The 27724-nt window shown below is 41.9% G+C and overlaps 1 protein-coding gene across 1 annotated transcript; it reads right to left on the reverse strand.

The window, feature by feature from the left end:
- Positions 1–27724, reverse strand: APCDD1 (APC down-regulated 1). Its single transcript, XM_005517261.3, has 5 exons — positions 27636–27724; positions 17968–18151; positions 15873–16404; positions 6343–6664; positions 1–4286 (listed from the first exon to the last, which is right to left on the reverse strand). Exons 1-5 carry the CDS (start codon positions 27691–27693, stop codon positions 3838–3840), a joined length of 1545 nt encoding a protein of 514 aa, XP_005517318.1. The 5' UTR covers positions 27694–27724; the 3' UTR covers positions 1–3837.

Raw genomic sequence — 27724 nt, forward strand, 5'->3', positions numbered from 1 at the left:
TTAATTTTACACTTAAGCTTTTTTTTTTTATTTCAATCAATAGTTTAACAAGTGCTTAAACTTCCCCAGCAGTTTAATCTGGAACATAGTTGAGAAGAAAAATATCTTCTATAACCTTACAAAAATAAAGAGATTTTTTTTTCTTTTAAAATCCTGCACTTTAGGCAAGCACACTCCGACTCAAGCAAGACTGACATTATATCCTAAAATACAGACTTCTGTTCATAGAAATGACATTCTACCCCAGGACAGCAGGCACAATATGTAAAATGTATAGAAACAGAGCAAGAACACTTGTTTTGACTCTTCTGATCCCTTTTGTCCTATTTCTTGAATAGAGCATCTTAAAAACTATTTGCCTAAGAATTTCTTAAGGTTGCCATTTCTTCTGTCAGGTGGATCCTTGAGTAGGATATTACTGAGGGAAAAGCTTTCACCTGCCTTGGCAACATTTGCAGCAGCTGAAGGTACCAATGTTAATGGATTCATTTTTTTTAAACCTTCTGCATTTCAGCAAGGGATAAATCACCCAGTTTGCAGGTCTTCCACTGCTAAACCACTTGCAGCTTAACTTCTTTAGCAGACAGGACTGCCATCACATGAAGTCAGGCTGGAGAAATAAAATGAATGGAATATATTGTGTCACATATGTATGTGGTGCTGTGCAGCAGTTAATTTAGTGAGTGATGAAACCAAAAGAGGGGGTAAGCTTAGCTCCTCGTTCTGTGCCTGCAAGCAAGGAGAAGCCTCACAGAAAATACAGGCTAGCACATAAACTATGCACTCTGAAGACTTACAGCTTTGTTCAACTTGACTTGTATTGGCTAACAGAAAAATTAAAAATATATAGGCACGTGGAGGGAAGCTGGTGTAGCAAATGCTAAGAACCCAGATCATAAAATTATGTTTCTGGTCAACACTACAAATAAACTACAGAAATCCCCAGTCAGATTTCATGTAATGCATTGTGAAGACCTTTTAAAAATACTTCCTTTTTAAGTGTCTTTAAATAACAGGAAAAAAAAGAACATCTATTGTACAATTTGTACAGTGAGCCACATTTTCATGTAGTCTAACCATAAACCTTGGAAAACCTAGACCTTTGCAAGTCTGTGATTCAAAACAGCTGAGACATGAATGCATTTTCAGAGGTTACAACTAGACAGATCTTTCTCTTGAAACTGTTGCAACATTTTTAACATTAGACAATTTACAGAGGAGCCACAAGGCACTAATAAACTGTAGATGATTGCCCCAATGAATATAGAAAATTGTGCTGTGGAACAGTTCCTTTGGTCTTTGCTTTCATCCTGCATCACAAGCATGTGCAGATTTCAGCTGGGATCAAGCTGTGTGTGGCACTTGCATTGGCAAGTGACATAGTCTGACAGCTTCAAACCATAGATATTTTTTCAGAGATAGGACCACATGGGAATGAATGGGTGATGGTGGTGAAAGCAGCTTGTATTGTGTGATCTAAGGAATTCCATACTATACTCATCCTTTTAAATAAAAACTGGTATGAATTCACTCCTGCCACTAGATCTCAAATATCAGTCAGAAATGCAGCAGGTACTTAGGGGACTTGTTTGACTGTAACAGCTCAGTAACCCAGTTAGAGATATGCTGGTGTCACCCTGCTGACTACAAAACTCAACCTAGAGAAAACCAAACTCCATGCTGGTTTGTAACTACTCTGTCACAGAGGAATCCTGTCTCCTTCTGGACCCACTAGTTAAAACTGTGCCTCCCACCAGCAACTGATCCAGAGCTGGCTCTTCAAGTAGGTTTGACTGCATGGAGCAGAAAGCCATCAAGAACAGCTGTTGCTCATAGGGCTCAATTCACCACAGTGAGCTGGCTTTCAGATCCTTCCAACAGGCTGAAAGGGGATCTGACATCAGGTGGATGGATAAACACTTTCTCTGATGACTACTGAGCCAATCTGAGCTCCATTCCTGACTCTTAAGTAACAGTTTTCTATGACTTTTCATTTGTCTGAGGAAAAAACATTAAAGATGCAGTCTGACTCAGCAGCGTGTCTATCTGTGATACTGCTCCTTCTCTCTGTCTTCCTGCTGTCTCAAAACTAGGTGAACTGATTTGTTCCAGCTCTGGGGAAATTCACATCCATGTTTTCAAGGAATGCTTTTGCTATAGAAGCCAGTATGAAGACTCACTGTGTAAAGTTGAAAGATGTTCATTCAAAACATACTTTTCCTAGGATGATGAAAATAATACATTAAAGGTTCTTTTTCCGACACAGTACTGGGCTGGGTAGCTAGCTTATACTGTGAAGAAATGCTACAACTTTAATCCTTATGTTTCTCACAGATGTTCCTGCTCCTCCTGCAAGCTAAATCACGTACATCAGTAAAAGCCACAGCCCAAACGCAAGATGAAGATATTCTTTCAGTTCACTCTCCATTAAAGCAGGGGAGCATTGTTCATGTATGAACTTCTAACTCCTTGCTGGCCTTAAACATCTCCCCTGCTGCTTCCAGAGTCTGCTCTGATTTGCATCAGTGCACAAAAGGATGTATTCACCACTGAGGGAAACCTGAGAATTTCCAGGGTAGGCTCTAGTTGACAAATGCTCTCTGTAGGCTGTGTCTATCCACCTTCCCAGCAGTGTCTTCCCAAACCAGTGCTAATTTAAGATCTATGAAACTGTGGCATGCATTGGGACAGTTCAGCAAGGAGAAAAGAAAGAATGTGGTTGCATTAGTGCATCTCTTGCTCCTCCCTCTGTAAGACTGGGCTGGTATTCCTCCATCTAAGAGTGTGTTTCCTGCTGCTTTCTTGCTCTACCAGGGACCACGGTCTGCTTGCTGCTGTTACCCTTTTCCCTGTTCTTACATGAGATCACATGACTAAAAAGATGCTGCTAAATAGGGCTGCAGAACACATTAGATCCCACTTGCTTTACTCTGCCCACCCAGCTGATCCAAGTACTGCACGTGGAGTATGTAAGGCCTCAGGAATATGGGAAGAGAAGTCTTTCCTGCAGCTTACCTGAACTCTGTGCATTGACAGGAAAACTGCTGCTGCTGGCTGGCTTTGAGGGGGCTTAGTTGTAACTACTTACTAGATACAAAGGGAGGCCTCAAAGCAATTACACAGCTAAGTTAATTGAATGTAAAAATCCTAAGCCACTGGTTATTTTTACAACTTAATGATTGTAAAAATATCTTAAATTACTTGGAGTATTTTTTTAATTTTAATTAGGGGTATCAATCATTTAGCACTTTTTGAACAGAGGGCTGTTGATTTGCTGATTCTTTCTGTATTATGAGCCGCTAGATAATGGCAAGATAAATCTTTGTGGATTTCCTCCTTATATACATATCTACATCAGAGCTGTGAAGTCAGAGGGGGAAGCTGCTATTACAGTACTGGCACAACACCGAGCCCTTCCCCAGAGCTAAATTCTGATGAGAAACTGAGTGTTTGGGATAAGAGTACCACAACAGTGAGATGGCAGAGATGACTGAAGCAGGATCATAAAGTTCATCCTAGCAGTTTAAAAAAAAATAAAAAAAAAAATAATAAAAGGAGACCCCCTCCCTCCCCCCAGAAGTCTGCAGTCCTAAAGTGCAATTACTTTTGTGCAGTCGTGTCAGGCCAGGGATCAGACTGGATGAAGTTCAAAGCACAAACATCAAACGAGTGCCGTTCGGGATTCGAGGAGGAAGAGGGAAGTAAGGAAAAGAACAACAGTTCTCAGGCATTCAAGTGCATCAAGAAAATAAATGTCCTTTTCTGTCTGAAGAAAAACAACCCCCAGTCTGGTGGAATCCTGGCTTTGTAGTCATGAAAAGTAAGTTTTCCTTGCTTCTAGCTGAGAATGTCCCAATATGACACAGTACAAATAAACAACAAAGCAAGAGCTGGGGTGCTGGGATATTTTTCCGGAGCCCTGCTGCTATACAGCCTGATTTTATTCTCCTCTGGTGACTCTTCGGATCTGGGTACTGATGAGGCACACTGAATTAAAGGCATCTGGTAGGAAGTGGCTCTTTTCTCGGGTCGGTCAGGGCTGGAGCCGTCGCTCGGTCTCTGTCCATTGTACAGCAGGTACCTGCCCCGGGCATCCTGCTCCATCTTGAAGATTTCATACTCGGTGTGAGGTAGGCGGATGCCGAGTGCGATGCAGCCGTTCGTATGGGTGACATCCTGCTGAACCCCAACCTGCCAGGATCCCTGTGCTCCACACTCATTCCCATTGAAGACGTTGAGCAGCGAGGCTGTGGATATATCCATGGGAGTGACCTTCATGTGATTCACTGTGAGAGAGGAAGGGGGGAACTGTTAGCAGAGGGACAAAAACAGAAACAAAGCAAAGCAAAGATGAAGATTGGGGCACACCTGTTAAATCAAAATTGTCACCCCTTGTTCCTTCTTAAATTAATTTTTTCACATTACAGGTGTGCCCAGCAAATCTATGAGCATCATTTTATGTCTTTATCTGTGCAAAAACTGCTTCTTGCACAGACCCCCCTCCAAATCAGTTGAAGAAAACCTGATGGCCACATATCTTAGCCAGAGATTAAGCAGAGCTTTTCATAAATTCCAGACAATCCTTTACAGATAAAGCCTAGCTGGTTATACTAGGAGATAGGGAAAAGAGGAAACAATAAAACTTTACTCATGTTTTATTACCATCTGCCTTAATTTGTAAGTGGTGCATTTATCACATATTTTTCTTCATTTCTTAACATTTGCTAGCTACTCTGTAAACCTAATAAAATAATTAGTTCCCATTGGGAAATTTGGAAAATACCACAGTTGCACAATCATCCTTTATTGCCTGTCCTTTTTTGCATGAATTATAAAATATAGATGACCTACGGAAAGATGTTTTTTCTCATCTCTAAACACTAGCTACAGGTTGCAGTATCAAATGTAGAACCGCTGCAGCTTCTTTAATTCTAACCTGCTTGTATTTCAAAGGAGTTTAAGGCATATAAAGTTTAATTTTCCAGCCAAGTTAAAAAAGTTAGGAAAAACCAAAATGAATGAGCCTGCAGAAGCTGAACTGAGATTTTTCCTGGTCTGTGTTTGACACTTGATATCAAGAAAATGGGATCTGAACAGATTGGTGCTGACCAATACAGAAGCAAATAACCATCTCTCATGCCTCCCAACATACCAAATTCCCAAATTCTCTTGCAGATCATTTTATAGTAAGATTTGTTGGGAGCTTTTCCTGAGCTTTTATAAACAGCCATTTGACTTGATGGCTCTACAGTTCACATTATTTTCTCTAGCTGGTGTAAAAGGTAATTTATAGAAATTGAACCTGAAAGTTTTACCTAAGCCGAATTAGTGACCTTGATCTGTAAGGTAAGTTGGCACAACATAAACCAGAAATGCAACCAGAAACTGGATTTCATGCCAGGAGCTGAGCTGGGACATGATGCACATGCAGCTTGAAAGAGCCAAAGTTCTGACAGGCAAGGGTATCTCCCACCTCCTACAAAAATCTCAGATTAGTAAATTATTTCTAGTTGGATGCTTTCCTAAATTAGACCCATGCAAGATACTTTATGCTTCTAATGTAATTGAAATAAGGAGACGAGCCTACAGAGAGCTTGAGGCTACCAGAGGCTCCGCTGGGGCTGGTGCCATGGTGGGATGTTGTGTTTTGGAGATGTTTGTTTGTGTGAGTGGTTCAGGCCCCTGAGCTCTTTTTAAGTAGGGTGCCATGGGGCTGTTTGTGCAGGAAAGCTTCTCAGCCATGGGTGGTGTCACCACCGAGAGCTGCTTTCCAAAGTACTCAATGAGTTTGGGTTGGATACATCTTGTCTTCGCTCTGGCATCTTTAATCAGAGCTGTCTTTAGGGACACTCTTATTGCTTGAGGGCCCCTTGGGAGCACATGAAAAGATGTATGCTGCTGCATCTGTCTTCCACAGAAAATTATTTATATTGCTTCAGATCTGAAATGCCTTCTGAAGATGCTTTTTTCTCTGTCTACTGAAGGAGCCCTAGGACACAGATCTAACCACTTCTCTTTAGAGGCTTGACATTTGGCCACTGGACTTCACAATCACTAAGTAATGTGAAATCTTACTTTCTTGTGTGTACTTAAAGACCTCTGCCTCAAATGAATATTGCTTCAGCAGTGTGAAATGCCATGCAGCTGTATATACAGTAGCTGTATATAGTGTATATAGCTGTATATATAGTTTGGCTGGGCACTCACACAATGCCTGCAAACTTCCCAAGAAACGATGAACTCCTGAAAATCACAGATTGAAATCATCAGCAGTCAAGTCATTATGAGCAAACTGCTTTGGTCCATAACTACCTCCCCCCCCATTGTATCAAGCTGCTTTACCTTTGAACACAAACTCCGTGCCACCCATGACTTTGGACGAGTGGACTCCCCGGCTGTAGCGTCCCTTGGCATAGATGGTGAAGGTGGGGTGTTTGCAGATGGGGTCAGAGTAGTGGTAGTAGTGGCCCTCCCAAGTGTTGTTGTTGTCGTGGAAGATGAAGTGCCGAGTCAGGAAGAGCACCTCTGGCCGCACCTCACAGCGCTGGCTCACCCACTCTCCGTGCAGCCCGATGGTCAGGTCTGCCTTGGGGGGCAGGATGGGTGGGTGGTGCTCGTCCGAGCGGTAGATGATTCTGCACGCGATGCACGTGCGGTCGTGGTTCTGAAACAAAGCACAGAAACGCTAAGTAGGCATCACCTGGGATACAGGGCAATTCATCAGGCCAGCCACTTCTTGCTGAAGTGACGCCAGCTCCAGATTTTAAGGAATGCATCATCATTTCTGATCTTATTAGTGGCACCATTTGGTTTTGTGTGTAACATTGCACAGCAGAGGAGCATGTAAGACTTTAATTCCCTTGTCTGCATTTATCTGAAATCAACATTTTAGTTCAGGATCTAGAAAAGGCTGACTTTATCCTTCAGATCATACAAGAAGCTGGCAGATGGTAATTTACTATGATAGGGATTTTGCAACGCTTGTGTCAGAAATCAATATATTTGTTGAAGCCTTATTCATCTGTCTTTCTTTAAGTACTGTAGATAAATATGTGTGTCATAAGGACTTCTTTTGTTTTGGATGGCACCTTGGGAGAACAGTAACCAGTGCTTTTTGAACTTTATGAGCTTTATGGCCCTCTCCAGCAGGATCAGTGGTCCAGGGTGGCTCACCACTGTGGGCCATGCAGCAGCCTCAAGCAGCCAAGTACCCCAGCCCCAAATGTGACTACCTGGGGTGTCCTGGGAAGCATCTGCAGGCTCCAAGTCTGTGGCAGGAGTGGAGGAAATTTCAGGCTGAGGCTTCCACCTCCTGAGCAACACCATTTATAGTTACTTTGCACATAGACCATTACTCTACATCCCAGGGACATAGACTACAGCAGCCGTTTAATTGATTTCACTATTGGTGAAAAGACTTTGGATGACTATCTGGCCTGGGATGGGGTAAATATAAACCCTCTTTAATATGTATAAAATAAATATATTGTGGGTGTTGTACGTTGATTCTCTGAAGCTACCTATGGTCGTTTTATTGGAGGAATTCAGGGCACTAATGAAGATTGTGTGAATGTCACCCCTAAAGTGAGCCGGAGCTGAAGGCAGTGAGTGGAGAAATGCTGACTTCATAGCAGCTCATGTGGACTTTAAAGTAAGAGCAGTGAATATGAGCATTTATGTTATGGAGGGTGCTCACAGAGGCCTCAGAAAAGAGGGCTGGAAAGAAAAAGTATTTCTGTAAATCTCCCAGATGGCTGCATGTTGAGTTTTAGCTCTCAACTCGATGCATCTCAGGAAAACACTTCATAGCTTGAATGTGGAGGATGTGAGTAACCCCCCAGTGCATCCCCTTCTCTCCAGGAAGGATCGAGGAGTGTCATTGAGAGATGAAGGCACAAGATATCTGTGTTGGTTGTTCCGGACCAGTGCTGGCTGATAGCCCTGCTCTGAGGATGAAGAAGGTTGGACTTGGTGACCTCCTCAGAGTCTTTCCACCCCAAAACACATAGTCTTCTGGAGACCACATGCCAACATGTTCTTAAAGTGGATGTAGTACTTTCCCTGTGGAGCTTGTTACCAGATTTTAAGATATGGGGTTTTTTTCAGCTAAATTCTACAAGCAGGTGCAAGGTCCATTAGTACCTTAATGAAATACAAACATTTAATTGAGTAATTTAACTGCAACTGGTCAAGTTAGTGCAGATATATTCAAAAAGTATCTTTCAATTTTAATAGAAATAATGCTTCTTCTCCCCAGAGATTAAGATGCCAGTGCCTTTTAACCACACGTTTCTGTCCTGCCATGGGGCAGACTGGCTGCACTGTTCCCTGACACATTAAGGGCACTGATGACAGTAACTTCATGGCTGGGATTGCCCCACTCACATAAAGTGAAGCCAGAAAGCGATAAAAAGACAGTGCTATAAAACTAAACATAGCTTATATGAGCTGAATCTGTCAATAGTAGGAGAGAACTTCTGCTACAGTCCCTTCTCTGCTGAAGTGAATTTCAAAGCTTCTATCATGTCCCAGAGGACACCCTGGCAGAGCAGTAGATTGGTTCGGTTCATATTCACATTTTTCTCCCAGGAATCTGTCCTCCAAAAACAATCTGTGAACCAAGCTAATTTAATCTGGGAACATGTGATTTCTGTCACCCTTGTTCAAAAAGAAAACCAAACAACAACTCAGCCTGTTTTCTTTTTTGGTCACCACTGGCCACCATTACACTGCGAGCAGAAGTGACTCCTTTGGCAAACTCTAGGAAGGTCCTTGTTAACTCTCTGTTACTTGTCTGTAGTTCACCTAGCTCTTTGACCGCTGTGGTCCTGTACTGTAACTCTGTGCAGCCCTTCTAATTCTAAAGGCTTTGCACCAGCTGGGAAGGTCTGGCCAGTTGGGCTGCTAAGGTGTGCCCAAAAGAAGGGCTGAGGGAACCAGGCACTTTTTGCATTGAAGAGTGAGTGCAGCAGGGAAAAGCTGGGGTGGTGAGAGAGGAAGCAGAAGCATCCCTTTGGTGGTGAGACACCAGCTGGCTCTGGCCCCTCACATGGATGTCCTCTGAATGCATCGCTTTCCTGGGACCAGCATTTGAATCGATGCCCACATAAACCTTTTTTGCTGTGATACTATTTTTCACATTATAAACTTCTTAGTGGAAGAATATGCCACGTATAAACTTGTCTCAGTATGATTGTTGCCCAAGTAATGGGCAAGGGAAAAAGCTAGTTCTGTTATGAGGCAATTTGACTTAATTACGGAGTAATTTATGTTTAACAATTGACTGTATATTTCACTCTTGCTTTTTTAGGTCAGCTGCTCTTGGATCTTAATTACGCTATCTGAGGCTTTGCAAATCCCTTTCCATGTGTTTCAGAGGAAGGTTATTTTCTAAAAACAGGCATTCAAAGAAAATAAGGAACAGAGACAGAGGATGTTTGAGTCCAAACATTATCAAGAACTCTCTAATAAAAAGCTCACTAGGGCATGACATAAACTAAAAAGCAATAAAATAAGCAGAGGACAGGATGAACATGGGTTCTATGTTCTGATTATCTTATGTGCACAGTGCAATATTTTTAATAGTGGGACCTTGCTGGGAGGACTGGGCTCTGAAATAGCTGGAAGATCCCTTATCATGATGGGCGGCTCTTCGCAGTTTTGCAATGCCAAAGCCATAGTGTCACCATTCCTCATCCTTCCAGGTGTTTCTTTAAAGGCATTTTCTGAACTAATCCACAATGCCATGTGTGCCAAAACAAGCCTGAATCTCTGGCTGAAAACTCAGTTTTTGTAGCTGGGGAGAAAATAGCTTAGGATCTGAAAATTTCCACTAATATTTTTTTCTTATCACTCTCTCCTGCTGTTTCAGCTGACATGGTAGTAAGGCCAGAGAGCACTGGAAGCCAAACAAGGGGGATTCTAATAAAAAAAAAGCAAACAAGGATGAGGTTCCTTCATCTTTTTCCAATTGCTATGGATAGTTGGAAACATAAACCCTCCCAGCACAATTTAATTTTCTCTTAAGTTCCGTGGAATTCTATGGCTGTCTAGGACTAATTATCTGACATTGGCTGACATCTGACATCACAGAGCATGTGACTGGGTCTGTCATGTTGTACCCAGCATATCCTTGTTGCAGGGAGATGTGAGACGAAGGACCAGGCATCAGAATTCCTCAAGCACGGGCTCAGGCTTGAACTGGGTGTGCAGTACAGATCTAACCAGTATCCCGGGATGTTGTAGGGGCCAACAGCCACAAAAGCTGGCATAGGAAACCCCTGCCATGTGAATGCATTTACATTACATATGTATTACCGTGAGGGGAAGTCCTGAAGAAGAGGGGAGAGAAAAGCCACACTCAGCTATGGTCTTGCACACTTCCCAAATACCACATGTCATGGGCAGCACTAGGTGGGACTGGAATGAGTCATGCCTGGTCAGAATGTTTTAAACCTCACCACGCAAGGAAACACAGTACCAGGTGTTAGTGTTAGTAACTAGCGCTCCCAGGATGAGTATAAATGGAAATTCTTGGGAGAACATCAATTCAAGGAAATGCTTCCAGCTCAACAAAAAAAAGTTGGATGGCTTTGCTCCACATTGCCAAGGAGCCAAGTCCACAGGAAGGACATGTTTATGAATTGCTCAGGATAGTATCAGGCTCGCTCCTCCACCACTGTAGGTAACTGCAGACCAAGACAACACTTTAAAAAATGACCAAAAGTCCTCTCCAGTACAAAAGTGATAATTTGCAGGCTTTGCATGACCTCATATGAAGCTGAGCTGACTAATGTGCATTAGCCTGGCTCTGGGGAGTTGACAAGCACGGCTGACACAGTTATAACTCAGCCTGCCAAATGGAATGAAGCAAAACGAAGATTTAAAACTTTAATTAAAAATCTTGAGGCAAGTAAAATGCTGGAGAGAGCAGTAACTCCTTTGCAGAGTTGTCAGATGGATATTTCTTTTGGTGGGGAACAGAGGTGCTGCAGCAGGAAGAAGGGTGGAGATATGCTCAGATTTATCTGTAAATGCGTACCATATATTCTAAGATATTGAGGAATGGTTTTTATTAACTGCTCTTATGAAGGGAAAGATAGTGGAGGAATCTCAAGGCACGACTATTACACAACTGTCTGATCTATGATGTTGATTCTGTTGCACAACCCTGCATAAAACTGAAATAAACAAAACCAACATGAAATGCAAAAGTCTTCTGGTTGTTCTTTTCTGGTATAAATGACTTTAGCCTGGGCAAAAGAAAAGAACAAAGAGAAAACCAGACTTCACAGATGAATGTGCTTGCATGTCATCTGTGCCATTAAAATGATACTAAATTATGGTGACATTACTGTTTTATGAAGTATTAACAAAAATAATTTCTGGAAAACCTGAAGGGAGAGCTTGAATGTTCATTTTCAAGAATAAAGTATTCCCAAATAAACCTGCCTTATGTATTTATTATGCCTTTAAAAAGCATCCTATACTGCCTTCTAAACCATGCAATATTACCACTGAGTCTTCCCTGCCCTTTTACAAAAGATGAAGCCACTGTGCTTAGACGCCAACCGTAAGGAAGGTGTCAGTAGTTTAGATACACATACTGAGTTGACCTGAAGGCCTGGGGTTTATTTCACTCGGCTAAATAGTTAATTTTGATTCCTGCATTTTGAGCTGGGACAGGCTTTACTGCAGCTGCAGAGCAGACAGTGGTAAGTGCAGATGTGGAAGCTTCAAAGGCGCAGGGCCACGGCCGACAGCGCTGCCGAGCACGGCAAAGGCCAACCTCAGCCAAAAGCTGCTTGCTTCCTCATCTCCATAGGGCACCACACACACTGTTATTGTTCATAAACCTGGAATTAACCCATTTGAGCACTCTTCTGAATATTCCTACTTTGCTTCCCCTCATAATTTTCCTAGTCAAGAGCCCTTTTCAAGTAATAATGGACAAAAGGCACCCTTTAAGTGTTGCCTTAATGTAGAAGTTAGTGGCACTACTCAGGCAAACAAAGGAGTTCTGTCTGCCAAAATTTTACTTTTTGGTTGAGTTTTGCATAGTTCTCTGAGGCGCTTCACATGTTTAACATCTATTTATTAACTTACAATTGCATTTCCCTGGGAGCTTCACAAGTACATAGCATTCCCCTAGAGATGAAGTCACTGTGTTTCAAAGAGATGAAGACTCTACTTTTTGAAAAGCACAGAAAACTTGGCACACTTTGCTCTTTCTTGGCTAAAGGAAAGCACAATCACCAACCTCCACACACTGAATCTGTATCAACTGCAAATTCCAGGTGCTGCTGGAAGTCAGGTAGGTCCCAGAGATAAATAAAGTTGTAATAGAGAATTGATTCATTAGAGTCACATTTTAAAGGAAAAACATCTCAGTGAAAGAGTGTGTCCAGCAACTGATTGAGCAGGACAGAGTGAAGGTTATCCTAGCAATTTTTAGGTTTCTTGTGATGTTCCAGACCATGTCAGCCTTATTCTTAAGTAATGATCTAACCAGAATGACCGGTCATCACAGTCCTGCTCTGATATTTCCCGTTACTCTGTCACATGAGAAAACAGCACAAGGAGTTCTTTGTTTACAAAGCAATATTGCTGAGGCAATTACATGTGAAGTAAGTCTCCCAGTACTGCATTTTCTGTAGTTGAGAGCAGACACTTCTGAAGAAATTTTCTGTCCTGCACAGAGAAAGAATATTGCATTCAAGCCTTCCTTCATGCTACAAATCCCTGTATACTTTTGTGATATTACAACCAATCAAGGCAGCCTCCTTGGTGTTGTCCTAATTGGGAACATTTTGTGTAATATATGTGATGATGGCCAAGCAGTTCCCCCATCTTGCCCTTCCCACCCATGTGCTCTCTCATGCTGGCTGAAGAAGCCCCTTGTGTGATAGCTTGAGTCACTTGATAAACTTGCAACATCAAGAGACATCAAAGAAAGACAGAAAGAATGTTCATGTCCATTCATCAGCCAGTCCTAACTAGTATCTTCAGCCAGGTTAGAAAACAGACAAGATAAACCTATATTGTGACCCATTCATCATCTACACTCAAGAACGTCCATGTATTTTACATGAGGAATTTGTTTAAGGTATGTTCTTATCTAAGAGAATTTGTAAAGCCTTAAGAGATGACATATTATATGTTTTTAAAAGCTCCCTGATTTTATATGAACACTTGAGATATGGTAATCTGTGAATTTATTCAGATTTGTAGCTCAGCATAAAGCTGTCTGGTTTTTGGACAGCCCTTTTGATTTACCATCCCGTGGTGAAATCGCTGCAGGAATTTGGATAAGGTCCAATTCTGTTTGTTTAAAGTTCTGATCATGTGGCTTTGGCATTCCTGACATATCCAGCAATCATTTGCTTTTAATTACCATTCATTTCAACCACATAAGTAATGAATGTGGCTACCACATCCAACTTACAGGCTGTGTAAACTCTTGGGCTGGGTGGAACTTTCTTCTATATAGAGGCTTAACTATAAATTTAACTCAAAATGTGAATCCTCTCAACTTATTTTAGGCAGGCCTTTATGAGTCTAAAATATAAATAAATAAAAAGGAAATGAAGAAAGCCTTAAATGAAAGATTCCACACAATACACCTGATTCACTTCAGAAGCAATTTCCTGGCCTTCACAACCTCTTGGTATGACTGTAGAAACCTTAAAAAAACAAGCTGATTTAACGTTTCTATTTATTCATGGTGTCCAGTTTCCAGAGGAGCCTGTGACTTGTAGTTTTAAACTCAATTTAGCATTTAAACTCATTTTCAGCTGGGTCCCAGTGGAGCAACAATTAAAAAAGGAAAAGAGTTCCAAAAGGAAGGGTTATAACCTTTCAACGGTATGTTTGCCTGGACTTCAAGAAAAAAAAGAAAAAAGCACTTCTGTTACTATTCTTCCTACATTTGGCAAACACTAGGTCAGAGAGTCTGTTGAGAACCTGTTGGTATAGGGATCTTCATGCTTAGGTACAAACCAACAAACCCACATCCTGGAATCTTTCACAGCAGCTAAAACAAAGGTTAATTTTTTAGGGGTATTGCTGTTTACTATCATGCTGAAAGCCTAGTATCAGCAGGCCCAGCTTCTCTTAGCTGACCTGTCTCAAGAAACATGAGACATATATGCAAAATTTGGCCCCTTAAATTTGAACATTCTATTTTAGAGCCACTATATTTTAGAGAGAAAAAGGGATGCTACAGTAGCAGAACAGACAGGCAGGAAAATCATTACCTTAAAATTACAGCAGGCCTGGACAACAATCTTAATTTTCTAAAGCTGGCTGAAAATACATCTGACTGCTCTGACTGTAATGAAATTACTACATGGTAACTTGGTTACTACAAGGTAACAATGTTACTATCTCACATATCAGGCCAGAATAAAACACCTAGATTAGACCAGAAATAATACTCAGCTACAGAGATTTAAATCAAGATTTTGTCTCTGTTTCAAGCGGTCGGAAAAAGATCTACAATATTTTCTAGAAAAGATACAATATAGCTGGTGTCTGATAACTTCTATCTAAAGATACGTGCAAGGAAGAGATTTAGCAAAGAACCCTCACTCCCAGATCAGTAAAGTGAAGGTTGATGTGGTTGTTTGAATCAATTAAAGACAATCAAAATTTTGCAGAGGATTGTGCTGTGGTACATCTGCTGCAACTCACTATTTTGGGAAGGTAAGTTTAAAAAGAAAACTCAAATCTGTCCTTGGTCACTTGAAGACAGCGTAAGAATGACAGAAATAACTGCAGTTTTCATACAGCAAAACAGTCTACTGTGGATTAAAATGATCCCTAGGCCAGGCTACAAAGCAATTAAAGGCAGATCACATAAGGACCTAACCTACTAAAATATTTTTTTTCACAGGAGACAGAAACAACCCAGAACAGATGGTTTTGAATGGAAGGGAAAGCCAAGGCTTTTTCATCAAAACTGTCCCTTCTCCTGTTGCATTTCCTGCTATTGCTGATAAGCTGCAACTGATTTTTGAACCATTTGTGATGAGATGATTAAAAATGGTGGTAATTTTCTGGAAGAGGTGCTGTGGCAATGCCCAGCTGGAGCACACCGACGGCAGCAGCACCTGGCAATGTGGTTCCAATTGCTGCCTGCCTTTGAAATGTCACTGGGAAAGACCTATGGCAGCCTTCCTGCTACAGGCCATCACTGCCTGTGCTTCCTGTTGAGTTTTATTTACCTTCCTATGGGTTGGATCTGTTCCCGATGAAGCTGAGGGCACTTTGGGGTCCCTTTGAAAACTGAATTATCAAATGGAATTAGGGCCCGATTTAAAATTCACCTGTTTTTCATTTCATTAATGTGTGTGCCTAAGTCTGGATCCATCAGTTTTTTCCCTTCATGCTGCCCCGTCCATGTGTTTACCTTCCAATTTCCTTGTCTCCTCTCCAGGTTATGGATCACCCAACTTCCATATGCTGATATTCATATTCCATTTCCTCTCTTCCTGCCCCCCTCACAGCTATAGAAGTATCTACTGATGATTGTTCCTCCTCTGCTACCTCAGTGCTGTATGAAACCTTCCTCTCAGCTGCTAGTCTAGAGCTGGCCATGGTCCCAGCCATCCACTCCCACTTCTGCCTACAAGTCTATGATTCCATCTTCAGAGTGGCCTTTGTTGAGTTTACTTCACGAGATTACTTTATTTGCATATTTGCAGTCACATAAACCACAGCAAAGTTACTGTTCTCACAAAGTGAGTTATCCTCTGTTAATTAAAGCTATAATCAACCCCCTGTATTAGAAGCACCTCTACATTTTAGATGATTTGGGCTTTGTCACCAGTATCTTATAGAGAGGATATATGCAAACCCCCCCCACCACGTACCTTGGCATTTTGAAGAGGAGGTTGGTAACTAGAGGGCCGATAGTACCTCCTCTGAGTAGCATCAGTGTGAATGTCTCCAAGGAATAGTTCCTCCACGAGGTGGTCTAAGTTGTGGTGCAGGTACTGCTTCTCCACACGGATCAGCTGGAGCTCGTGCATGGCAAAATTCAGAGCTTTGGTGCATTCACAGCCGTTCTCCTCTCTCAGCAAATCATAGCTCACATCCTGCTCCCAGGGACTATCTTCTGGGATAAATCCAGGACACGTCTGGTTCACCAACTCACTTAATTTTTTGGCTACTGCTTCGTTGTGGCATATGATCTGTATGTTGCGGAGCTGATAGTCGGCCTCAGTGCCCCCCCGGATGATCCAGGACGCCTGTCGGAGACGAATTTTGCCACGTATGACTAAGGTGTAGATGGGGTTTGTGCAGCGATTGCCACCGTAATAGAACTGATAGGCCTTGAATGTGCTGTTGTGGTAGAACCTGTAAGATCTTGTGATGAACTCTGGGCCTGCTCTGACTTCACAGCTGTGGGGAGGAAAGAAAGTGGAAACAAAATCTCAACAAAGTGGCACATCATGTATATGACAGGCAACAAGACCCCCTTGGGCTCACAGAGACATCTGGGTGCTAATACCCCTTCAGCAGGAATGGGAGTAAATAGGAACAAGGCATCTGTGGCCTGCTGATTATCCAACAATTCCCTCTGCTGCTATTAATACACTGCTTCATGGTGATCGTATCTAAAGGCTTTATCTCATAGGCTTAAGTACACTTTGAATCGTGTTTTGCTTTTGCCTTTTGTCTAGGGACCACCATGTGACTCAAGTCTTCACTGAAAATACTAGCAGCTTATTAAACATCTATTGCTCTCTTTTGCACGGTAGATTTAGCAGAATGACCGATAACATCAGAAAGTGAAACTCCATACATCCAGGGAACAGCACAAAGAACTGGCTTATAAGCTGCTCTAGAAGCTTCTCTGTGTAACTCCATGATCTCTGGTCTGCTCTGGATATGCAGGATCATGTCCTGAGCTTTTCCACTCAAACATTCAACAGGGGTGGCAGTTAATGCAAATTTCTGTTAATTTAAAACTTCTATTTGGCTTGAATATGGACCATACAATATTCAGGTTTTGTGGGTTCTCTCCCCCCCCCCTTTTTTTTTTCTGAAAATGTAAATGGCACTTAAATTTCACTTCCTGTAGGGAGCCCTTCTGTGCCTTCAAACTTGTTCCCCTTGTCACCTCTGCACTGCTTAATATAAACAGAACTGTAGAATTGTTAAGGCTGGAAAAGCCCTCTAAGACCATTGAGTCCAGCCGTTAACTGAGCACCACAATGTTCACCACTAAACCACATCCCAAGTGCCACATCCACATGCCTTTTGAACACTTCCAGAGATGTTAACTCCACCACTTCCCTGGGCAGCCTATTCCAATGCCTGACCACTCTTAGAGTGAAGAAATCTTTCTTAATATCTAATCTAAACCTCCCCTGGTGTAACTTGAGACCATTTCCTCTCATCCTGAAATATACTCCTGTTAAATAAACCCAGTCTTTCCCACTACAAGTCACCTCCAATGAGCATGTGAATATTGCCTGCTGAGACACAGAAAGCAAAAGAGCTTTCTGAAATACCAGTCATCAGGTATAAAGAGTAACAGGACTAGTGAAATACAGCTTCTTAATTTCTTTTGCTGATAAAACCTGTGCTAGACACATGATCTGAAAACAAGGACCCATTCAGTGGATTTAATGCGTGGAGACAAATACAGTGCAATGTTATGATTGAACAAGCATCCATTTTGGCAGCTTGGTAGGCTCCTTCCTATTCAGGGAGATTTAAAGATGTTCACAGCATGCTGTTTAAAATCCAGAAAATAAATTGATTCATCAAGACAGCTTTATGGCATGCTATTTTAATGTACATAATGCTGTTATAAACATATAGAGAGCATTTGGAATTTAGAGCATCACCATATTAAAATATTTCTGCTGTTGAAAGTGGGAATATTCATCCTTCCCTCTCTGCTTCTTTACCATCTTCTCTTCCCCATCCCAAGCATCTTGTTTTATCTTTCCTTACCCAGTAGAGACCCAGTGGCCCTCAATATTGGGAGGCATCTGTACAGTGATCCGGGCTCCATTGTGAAGGTGTTTCAGCATATGATGGCACTGTGACTCCTTGAAAGCCCTCCAGGCACTCTTCTCCAAGGACCGAGGGTGGGACCTGCTGTCCGGGTGAAGAAGAGCAGAACCTTCTCCCAGCCCTGCGACAGAAAGTGTAAATTATATCATGAGACCCTGCTGAGTGTGATGACCATCTTGTGTTGAACAACACTTATTCATATTGTTATATGTCTGGGCAAAGACTGCTTACATTTATTTTCTCATCTGAAAAAAAATAAATAAAAAATAAATAAAAAAAATGGGAAGCTCTTCCTTTCTGTCACACCGCTAATAATCCACCACATAAATTTATGAAATAAACTGGGGAAAAGAGCTCCAACTGAAGTGTTATGTTTCCACACCCAGGAGATGTGGCTCTGAAACTGAACTTTATAGACACCTCTGTAATCTCTGGTCAGGACAATCAAAAACCTAGACTTTCAAACTTTCAGAAAGTTGCATCCAGATCCAGACACAAACACTGTGGTTTCAGCCCACCTCTAATTTGAACGCTTCTATAATAAACTTGCAAATAAAGACTACTCTTTAAAGTCAAGGGAAAACAGATATTAAAAGCAAAGCCTCTGCACACAGGAAGCCTCTGTGATGACTGAGGTGGTCAATTAAAGGCAGATCCTTCTATTTTTATTTTAAAGGGGAAAAGGAATTTCAAAAGCTAATTTTATCTCCAGCACACAGTAATTTTGGTTTCTAGTAATGTATACACACAAAATCCACCAGCATGCTCTCTACACAATATTAATTGAACAAAATGAATACATAGCTTCAAAAGAAATGCATCTTTACTCTTTTAGACACAGCCTGCTCTTAGATTTGTTGGAAAACATGGATCAAAAGAAAACCCCACATCTAGAGGTTAAAAGGTGACAAACATAAACCTTACATAACGTGTTGGAAAGTGTATTACATTGCCAGAAGGAATTTGAGCACCAGAGGGCTACAAAATGGATAAAGGGTGGGGTGAAGGGGTTGTTTGAGTGCCTGGGAAGTTGGGGCAGCCATCTCAGGAAAGGGATGTCTCACTGTAATGTGCTTCCAGAGCAGGTCTAGGATTCATCCCCATATTTTCTGCTGCCTTCTCAGCTGACCTGGATAAGAAATGGGGCTGTTTGGGATCATCAGTGAGAATCACCCAGGACAGGATCCTATGCTTTACGCCCCAGGCCCCATCTGACATTTGGGCATGTGCCTGGTATTAGGTAGATACTTTTTTTAAGCCTTTCCCATTTCCTATTAAAAAAAAAGAAAAAAAGAAAAAAGAAAAAAGAAAAAAAATAAAAAAAAGAAAAAAGGAAAAAAAGAAAAAAGAAAAAAAAAGAAAAAAGAAAAAAGGAAAAAAGGTGATTCATTATATTGGCTAGGTCTTAGATCTTCTGGAAGAAACTCGGATAACACCTGGGAACTGCTGAACACCTGGCATTGCTAAAATTAATAAATATATGTCAACCATTTAAAAACAGCAATTCCTCAGCTAAACAGAAGCAAAGACTTGTCCAAGAGACAGGGTAAAAAATGATCAGAAAGAATACAATAAATACCTTAACCTAAACATTGAGCAACATTGAACAAAACCATTTGAAACAACACCAGGGTTTAATGAGATTAATGAATACAACCTCACAAAACCTTTTCTGGAAAATCTGATAGCTTTGTTATGTTGCAGGTTACAAACAATTCTTCAATGTGAATGAGAATTTATGGCCTTGCTTTCTATAGGGTAATAAATACTAGAGATACTTTGATATTTGAGCACAGTGCCTGAGATGCCCTTACTGAAGCCTGATTTTCAGGGGTTCAATATTTCTTCCTTTCTGGAAGTCAGAAAATTCTCAGGTATTTCTACATTTGTTGAGCACAGTCACTCATGCTAGCACCAAACAACGCCCATTCTACAGCCAGAAATTGTATAGCCATGACAGGGTGATGCTCTGCTTGAGCAGACTACATCCTTGGAGAGGCAGGATTGACTAGGCTGGGTCTGTGCTTCATGTCCAAGCAAGGTACGTGGCAGAGGTTGTAGCCACCAGTGCTAACTTTCAACAGGGTGCCTTCTGCAGACAAATTATATCACACTGAAAAAAGGCTTTGAAAATTTGCATTTCCTTTTGAAGTTGCTAAACATTTGAAATTTGCCATCACAACAAGGTTTTGAAATTTTTCAACTGGCTATTTTCCAAGGCATATTTATTGTACCACTTGCTTTCATGCAGTCGTATTTTGCCTAGTTCATGTCATATGACTCATGAATACAGATGCATTTAGAAATGATTTATTCATTTAGATATACTTGGGGATTTAATTTCTTCAAGCAAAAATTCTTTTGTGGGAGGACACCATCTTGTATGTGCACATATCAAAGAAGAAAACGCAGTAACCACATCAAGACATTCCCAATTATTCCCTGAAGGAAATAATGAAAAGAAGGAGTTTTTGAAAAGGAGTCAAACTTTATGCAATATTATATAGTGTCTTTTCTTTGATACAGCTCAAAACCAATTGTATTTCTGATGTCCATGTCACATGAATGTAGTTCTGTCTGCAACTTGCAAATGATAAACTGCAACAAGGGAATGGAAGGGAGATTTGCATCAACAGCCCTAGAGGAAAGAGGGTATTTGTTTGGGACTCTATCCATTCAACTGTGATAAGTGAAGGCAAGAACAAATTCAGGTAATCAAGAGAGACACAAGAACATAATGAAGGCTGCAGAGACACAGGGAGAGAAACACACACACGCATAGAGTGGTTTGGGTTGGAAGAGACCTTAAAAATTACCCAGTTCCACTTCCCCCTGACCATGGGCAGAAGGGACACCTTCAACAGGACCAGACTGGTCAAGGCCCCATCCAGCCTGGCCTTGAACACTTCCAGGGATGAGGCATCCACAGCTTTCCTAGGCAACTTGTTCCACTGCCTCACAGTAAAGACTTTCTTCCTAAAGAAAGGATTTGATTCAGATCTAATCTAAACCTGCCCTCTTTCCCTTTAAAGCTGCTCCCCTTGTCCTGTCACTACGTGCCTTTGTAAAAAATCCCTCTCCAGCTCTCTTGCAGGATCTCTTTAGGTACTGGAAGGTGCTCTAAGGTCTTCCCCCAGAGCCTTCTCTTCTGCAGGCTGAACAACCCCAGTTCTCTCAGCCTGTGCCATAGGAGAGCTGCTCCACCCCTCTGAGCATCTTCATGGCCTCCTTTGGATTTGCTCCAGCATGTCCACATGCTTCTTATGCTGGGGACCACAGAATTGGACACAGTACTCTAAGTGGGATGTCACCAGAGCAGAGCAGAGCAGAGCAGAGCAGAGCAGAGCAGAGCAGAGCAGAGCAGAGCAGAGGGACTTGTGCTGCTGCCCACTCTGCTTTGGATGCAGCCTGGGATGTTTGGATTTCTGTCCTCTGAGTGCACATTACTGGGCCGTGTTGAGCTTCTCATCAACCAACACCTCCAAGTCTTTCTCCTTGGGGCTGCTCTCAATAATGCTAAACAACATCAAAGGACCAGGGTATCAGAATAAGAAATACAGTATAAAATAAAGAGACAGAAATGGGACTTTGCCTATGTTTGCCTTGCTGAAGCAAGGAAATACTTAATTTAGTGCAAACTTCTTCCTTACAAAGAAGTCATTTCAACACTTTTGTAGATACAACTGCCGTACAAATGAGATGTAACTTCCCTTTGTACCATCTGCAGGTCAAACACTGAGACCAGTGATATGCTTCCCACACAGACCAGTAAATCAAACACCATCTTCTGTGTTTTTCTTCACAGCAGGTGCTCAGAGGCAGTGCAGTGCCCCCCTGCTCCACCCTTGGCAGCGCACACGAGGTGTTCTGCAAAACTGAGGAACTGCAGGGATGATGTCACTTATTTTAAAAGATCCATTTGGCCATGTTAAATGAGACACTGTTGGAAAGGCTCAAGGTTAAAACATGCATTCACAAAACTGGGAAAAGAATTTCATGACTCTTTAGAAGCCCACTTTGGAGAGTAGATGCAGTTGCAACATAGTTGGAGCCATTACTTTCATTCAGAGAGATCCAAGTCTGCTATTCTCTACAGCACTGACAGATGGTAGGTTTCAGTATCTCCATAATTGAGTATCTCAGACTCAATTATGAATGAGAATATTTCACACTCTCTCTTTGACTGACTACTTGAATTTTTGTGTGTTATGAAGGTATCTTACCCACTGGCTAAAAAATATAAAACCAAAATCCACCCTCTATGTTACAACTCAAAAGTGTGACAGATTTCAAACAAACAAACAAAAAAATCTTTGCATGAGATCTATAACAATAATTTTGTGAAGCCTCTGGTTGGTTCTCACTTTAGCTACACCACAACCAGAGATCATTAAGATTATATCCCCCACCCTACAGCATTTGTTTTCAGAGGAACAAGTCTAAAAAGGAAAATTCCAGAACCTGCCTGAAATACCAGGTAGCAAAACAAAAGCATTTTATGATGAGCTGATATCCAGCTTCCCTTTCAAAACCAAGCCCTAGAAGTGACACAGCTTTAGCATGAAACTAATTGAATACAGCATAAGAGGTGCTACAGCTCACTGAGGATCCCTGCCCAGACCCTCAGAGATCACACAGATCTTTGAGGGATTGTGATCCCAGATCACACTTTACAGGGGCAGGACCCAACATCCATCTGAGTGGGAAAGTGGAGGCCTGTACAGCTGCCATGCCAGAAAGACGTGGATAGGAGCACGCACCACACCAGACAGAGGGCTTCAGGCTCTCATGTTCACCTATAAACCTGTATCTGATGTGGGAACAACCATTCAAGATAAAAATAATTGTTAAGGGAAGATAGGTTACTTTCAAGTTCTTCAAAGATTTCTGCACATAGCTGCGAGTAAAATACAAATCTTAAAAGGGCAATCTGTTGGCAGCCCGTTACCCAAACGTGTTTCAAAAATGGTTATGACAAAGCCCTCTGCCAACATTTCTGCAAAAAACTGCAAGCTGCTAGAATGAATGTTTTGGTTTTCTGAAAAATAGCATGCAAATGCTGTACAACTGCAACAAAGATAATAAGTAGAGTTGTGCTTGAACACGGATAGTTTTAATTTAATTTGTGCCTCAACATCCAGGCCAAATTCTGCTCACAACTATGCCAGACTGCTAAAGTGTAAGGCAAATTATCTTAAACTGTTTAGATTTTATCAGTTTAATGAATGTCTCTACCAGAATCTAAACCACGGCTTCGAACATGTCCAAGTGTGGTGCTTCAAACCAGTCTCAAAGCTACCAGGTGTTCAGCAGGTTCATCCTTTGCTAGATGGGGGAAGAGATGTTACCTCAAAGGATTCAAACCTGGATTTAGACTGGAATTGCTCAGCAGGAACCACTTAACTTTTTTTTTTTTTTTTTTTTTTAATTTCTAGTGATGTAAATACAGAAGAACAAAATTTTATTATGAAGTAAAACAACCTCAAGTGATAGTGTAAGTTCAAAATAAGCAATGGCTTCATCTCTGACAGAAACAAATTAACGTTCATGCTTTACTCCTGCAGCAATCTCTTTTCAAGTTAGAACTTGTTTGAAACTGGAAAAACCTTACAACAGATAAAGAATAATTGGCTGGATTAACTTTATAGCTCTCCTTATCTGGGCAGTTGCCCTGCACAATTAAACAAATAGACATTTGGATTATGCTCTTTCTTGATGTGGGATAGTGTCAGATAATACCTATGACAGGCTTTTAGTTCCAGTGCAAGCTTACATAATTGCCATGGAGAATATAATGTCCTGTTACCAAGCCACGAGCTGTGTTTACCAGTGTTTTCCCTGCACTTCAAACTTCAAAGGGTCCTCACAAGACTGGGGCCTAAATTAGCTACTACAAACAAAAGGGTTGGGAAAGGAAAGCTGGGTTTTATGGCCAGAGAAGCAGACAGGACAATGACTTCCTTTCACATGTATCTGTTGCCTCTCTTGTGCACACAGAGTTTCCAAGTGCAGCTTTCGAAGAGAGGCAGAATTAATGCTTAAGAGCGCAGAAGATCCTGAGGAGGGATCCAAAGTATGTTTACATGGGACAGCTAAAAAGTAACCTCCTCAAAGCTGACAGGCCCAGCATGGAGGTCCCCTGTTACCCTGCAGCTTGGTCCTTACACAATGCCCTGTCCTGGAAGAGGTCAGAGAAACAAGTGCCAAGCAGTTGCACAACCCACAACCTCTGCTTAGCTGAAGTTCTTAATTGGGATGGCTGCTGCTACCTGTGCAAGGTGAAATGGCACTGCCCAGAGTAAGGGCTTCTTTATGAAACCCTGAATGGTTAAAGCCCATCTTCCTTCAGGGCAGTGGGAACTCTGCCCCTGAGAGGAATGGGTGCAGCACTGGGATGTCAGTGCAGTTCAGTATCAATGATGGTTTGGTCCTGCCCTCTTTGCAAGAAACACCTGCTCTCTGCCAGAGACATCTGCTCCATCCTGTACCCACACCTTGGCACTGGGGTTTATTCATGCAGAACTGCCCCCAACACCCCTGGGACTTGTGTGCAGCTGAAGACAGTGCTAAACAAACTCACTACATATAATCCTACCCTACATCAGCCCTAAATAATCACCTCACTAATGAAATACTACCCTTGCCTTGAATAGCTGAAGGTATTTGCCTCCAGTGTGGCTGAGGCTACTTTTGGGCTACTTGTGTGCCAGCCTACCTTCTAGAGACACCCTACAGAGCACAAAAAACATTGCCCTTTCTGTTGATGACATCAACATCTTACCACTGTGCTAGCCCACAGTCAAGCTACAAAAGCGAGTGAAATGGAATTCATGCTGACAAAATTGTGAATAAAACTTAGTCCATCTTCCAACTGTCCCTGCACATTCTCCAAATCTTACACTAAGCAGTGTGTCTTCCCATCTTTTTATTGACTTCCAGATTTTGAAATGCTTTATTTAACTGAGGAAACAGATCACATATGTGTCTAGCACAGAGCACAATATAGGTTCTTTTTATGGCTTTTTATGGTCTTTTTATTATTTTCCTGAAAAAGTTTTGAAATAAAACATTACTATTTAACTAATTTAAGCAACATTGCCAGAGAACTTTTCAAAGCATAAACAGTTTTGCTCTGAAAAGCCTATCAGTCTTGTTCTCATCATCTTTATTAGCACCACTTCCATGATGTTATCGACTAATTGTTTTCAAATTTCTAACTCATTACTCTAACAGTAGCATAATCAGCAATACACTGAAGGTTTTTTTTAGCATCTATATTTATAAAAAAAAAAAAGGTTATTTTTACAAAAGAAATTAGCCAAATTTGTTTTGAATCCACTTGAACGTAGATCTTATTATTCAGGTTTTTTGGAGTTGAATGACCTTAGTGTTTGACATCTGAAACTTCTGTGGCTTTTTGTCTAAGCAAAGAAAACAGTGATAATGGACAACTTCCAGCTGCAATTTTTTTTTTTTTTCTTTGTGACACTGTACATGTACAGGTTTTATTTTGATTAATGAAGACTAGTTTTTCCAAATTTCAGCTCAGTGACATTAAAGTAGGCATTTCTTAATGTAATGAAAGCAGAAGCTTTAGCCTTACAGGATATTTTAACTTGTGTCACAAAGCTTTAAGCCCTAAAAATCCTCAACCACCCACACACACTTACTCACTTTTAACCCTTAAATTGCCATATGCAATAGAAATCCAGAAAGAAAACACTGCATGCACAAAGAGGCTTAACACTGCAATCCCCTGGGATTGATGGTTATTCTTACACATTAGCAATTCGGGATAGCTGCTGATCAAAGGATGCTTCTACTGACTTTATGGCATGGACAGAAAAGCTTTAGACCAAGTGAAAGCCAACAGGGTAAACACATTTCCATGGGATATGTTTCAGTGCATTATATGACACTGATATAATTTTCAAGTTTGTAAGAGGGCAGTAGTTTCCAAACTCTTGAAACTCTGATCCAAACTGTTAACTGCTACATTACCAAGGTGTTCATCTTCATATACAAGGCAGTGAGTTGAATCTTTCTACAAGAACTTAGGTTTATGTTATTTGGTGAAATATAACTGCAGCTGGAAGAAATAGCTGACTTTCCTTCATCATCCTCTTTTGGCAGCTGCTGTTTTGATCTGATCACTAGCCCTGATTTGTTTCCTGCTCCAGCCAGCATTCAGCTCTGCTCTGTAATTCCAAGCAGATGAGCCAGGGAGTCCAACCCTGCAATTATACCTCCTCTCTTTACCCTCTAACTTCAAGTCTCCCATTTCAACTTTTACATCTCAGATCACAGAGTCTAAAGAACACCTCTGGCGTCCTGTCAGGTCTGGCTCAGCTAAACATGTTTCTATGCTCTCTGGATCTCATAGCTGAGCTGTGAGAAGACTATAAAACCCCCTCCTGGGGATCAGAGCCTCTTTCTTTCTCTAAACAAAATATACTATCAGAAGCCCATTCTCTTTATTATTTATTAAATACCATAGTGTGTGCTTAGCACTTGTACAAACAGAGAGAGACAAACCCTGCTCCACAAAATCAACCCTAGGAATAGCTTTGAAATCCTTAACCCCAGCTAACAGATCTCCCACTGAATCCATGCAGGTCACTTGCATTTTAACAGTTAAAAAAAAATCCTCTTTTTACGACTAAGCTTGGGGTCCTAAGAAATTTGTTAAATTTCTCTTCTGAAGGATGCTACAAAGGACTTGAGAATTAGGAACACTCTTCAAAATGATGCTGTAACCGAGTAGCTTGAGTCACACTTTCAGAAGGATATCATACCCAGATTTTTCAAATCTGGCTGCCAAATGTTAGACATACCTAAGCAGCTCATTAAACTGCCTCATTTTCAGAAGTTTCTCTTGAAGAACACCGGCTTTCTGGAAAGATGGGTTATCTGTTTAAGGACCTAAATTGAATTTACAAGCTGAACTTTCAAGTTTAAGTACGCTAACTTTTCTCACTAAAATTTTGCCTACTGTGGCATTTCAGAGGGATGTCAGTCCAGGGTTAAACTGAGAGGCTGTCAAAGCAGGACTGTGTGTAATAACACCCAGAATTTTTGTGCTCTGCAGCAAAACAATTTTAGTTGGGCACAAGATCCGGTGCTGGCACTCTTTGCTACCGAAGGCTTCCCAGATAACACCTCCACGGCAAAAAAACTTTTCCCGATAAGAGGAGGAACGCGGGCCCCGCAGGGTGTCTCGACCAAACGCGCCGGAGTTCGGCAGCGCCAGCTCCTGCCCGGAGGTGAGTAAAGAAACTTTGTGTGAGGTGCCCGAACCAACTGCTCCATCCAAGCAGTCCCAGGCTGCAGCACAAGCCGCCGACACGCACTTGGGAGCGGGGCGCTTTCGGCGTGGTTTTACCCAGCCGGCGTGCTGCTCAGGGGTGCCGCTAACACGGGGGTCAGGCAGAGCCAGCGGGGGCTGCCCGCTTCCCATTCTCTGCCAGACCTCTGCCCCGGGCGGGCGGCACCCAGTGCCCGCGGCCACGACGGGGGAGCGCACCCACCCGCGCCCCTCTGCCCCCGCCAGGGACCCGCTGGGGCCCCCTGCACCCCAGCCGCTTCTCGGGGCACCCCGCACTCACCGTGCAGCAGCAGGGCTGGGAACAGGTACCGCATGAGGCTGCCGTACGGGGCGGACATCTCCCCGGCTCGCAGCGCTCCTTGCCCGCTC

The sequence above is a fragment of the Pseudopodoces humilis genome, chromosome 1 (assembly GCF_049639895.1).
Source record: "Pseudopodoces humilis isolate 2021_Gansu_Grassland_sample_001 chromosome 1, ASM4963989v1, whole genome shotgun sequence".
NCBI classification, from domain to species: Eukaryota; Metazoa; Chordata; class Aves; order Passeriformes; family Paridae; genus Pseudopodoces; species Pseudopodoces humilis.

Excerpts from the sequence above, each read along its gene's own strand:
- APCDD1 (XM_005517261.3), bottom strand. The coding sequence starts at position 27,693 with ATGTCCGCCCCGTACGGCAGCCTCATGCGGTACCTGTTCCCAGCCCTG. Across the intron at positions 18,152-27,635 it reads CCCAGCCCTGCTGCTGCACG|GGCTGGGAGAAGGTTCTGCT; the intron begins GTGAGTGCGGGG and ends TTTCTGTCGCAG. Across the intron at positions 4,287-6,342 it reads CACGGAGTTTGTGTTCAAAG|TGAATCACATGAAGGTCACT; the intron begins GTAAAGCAGCTT and ends CCTCTCTCACAG.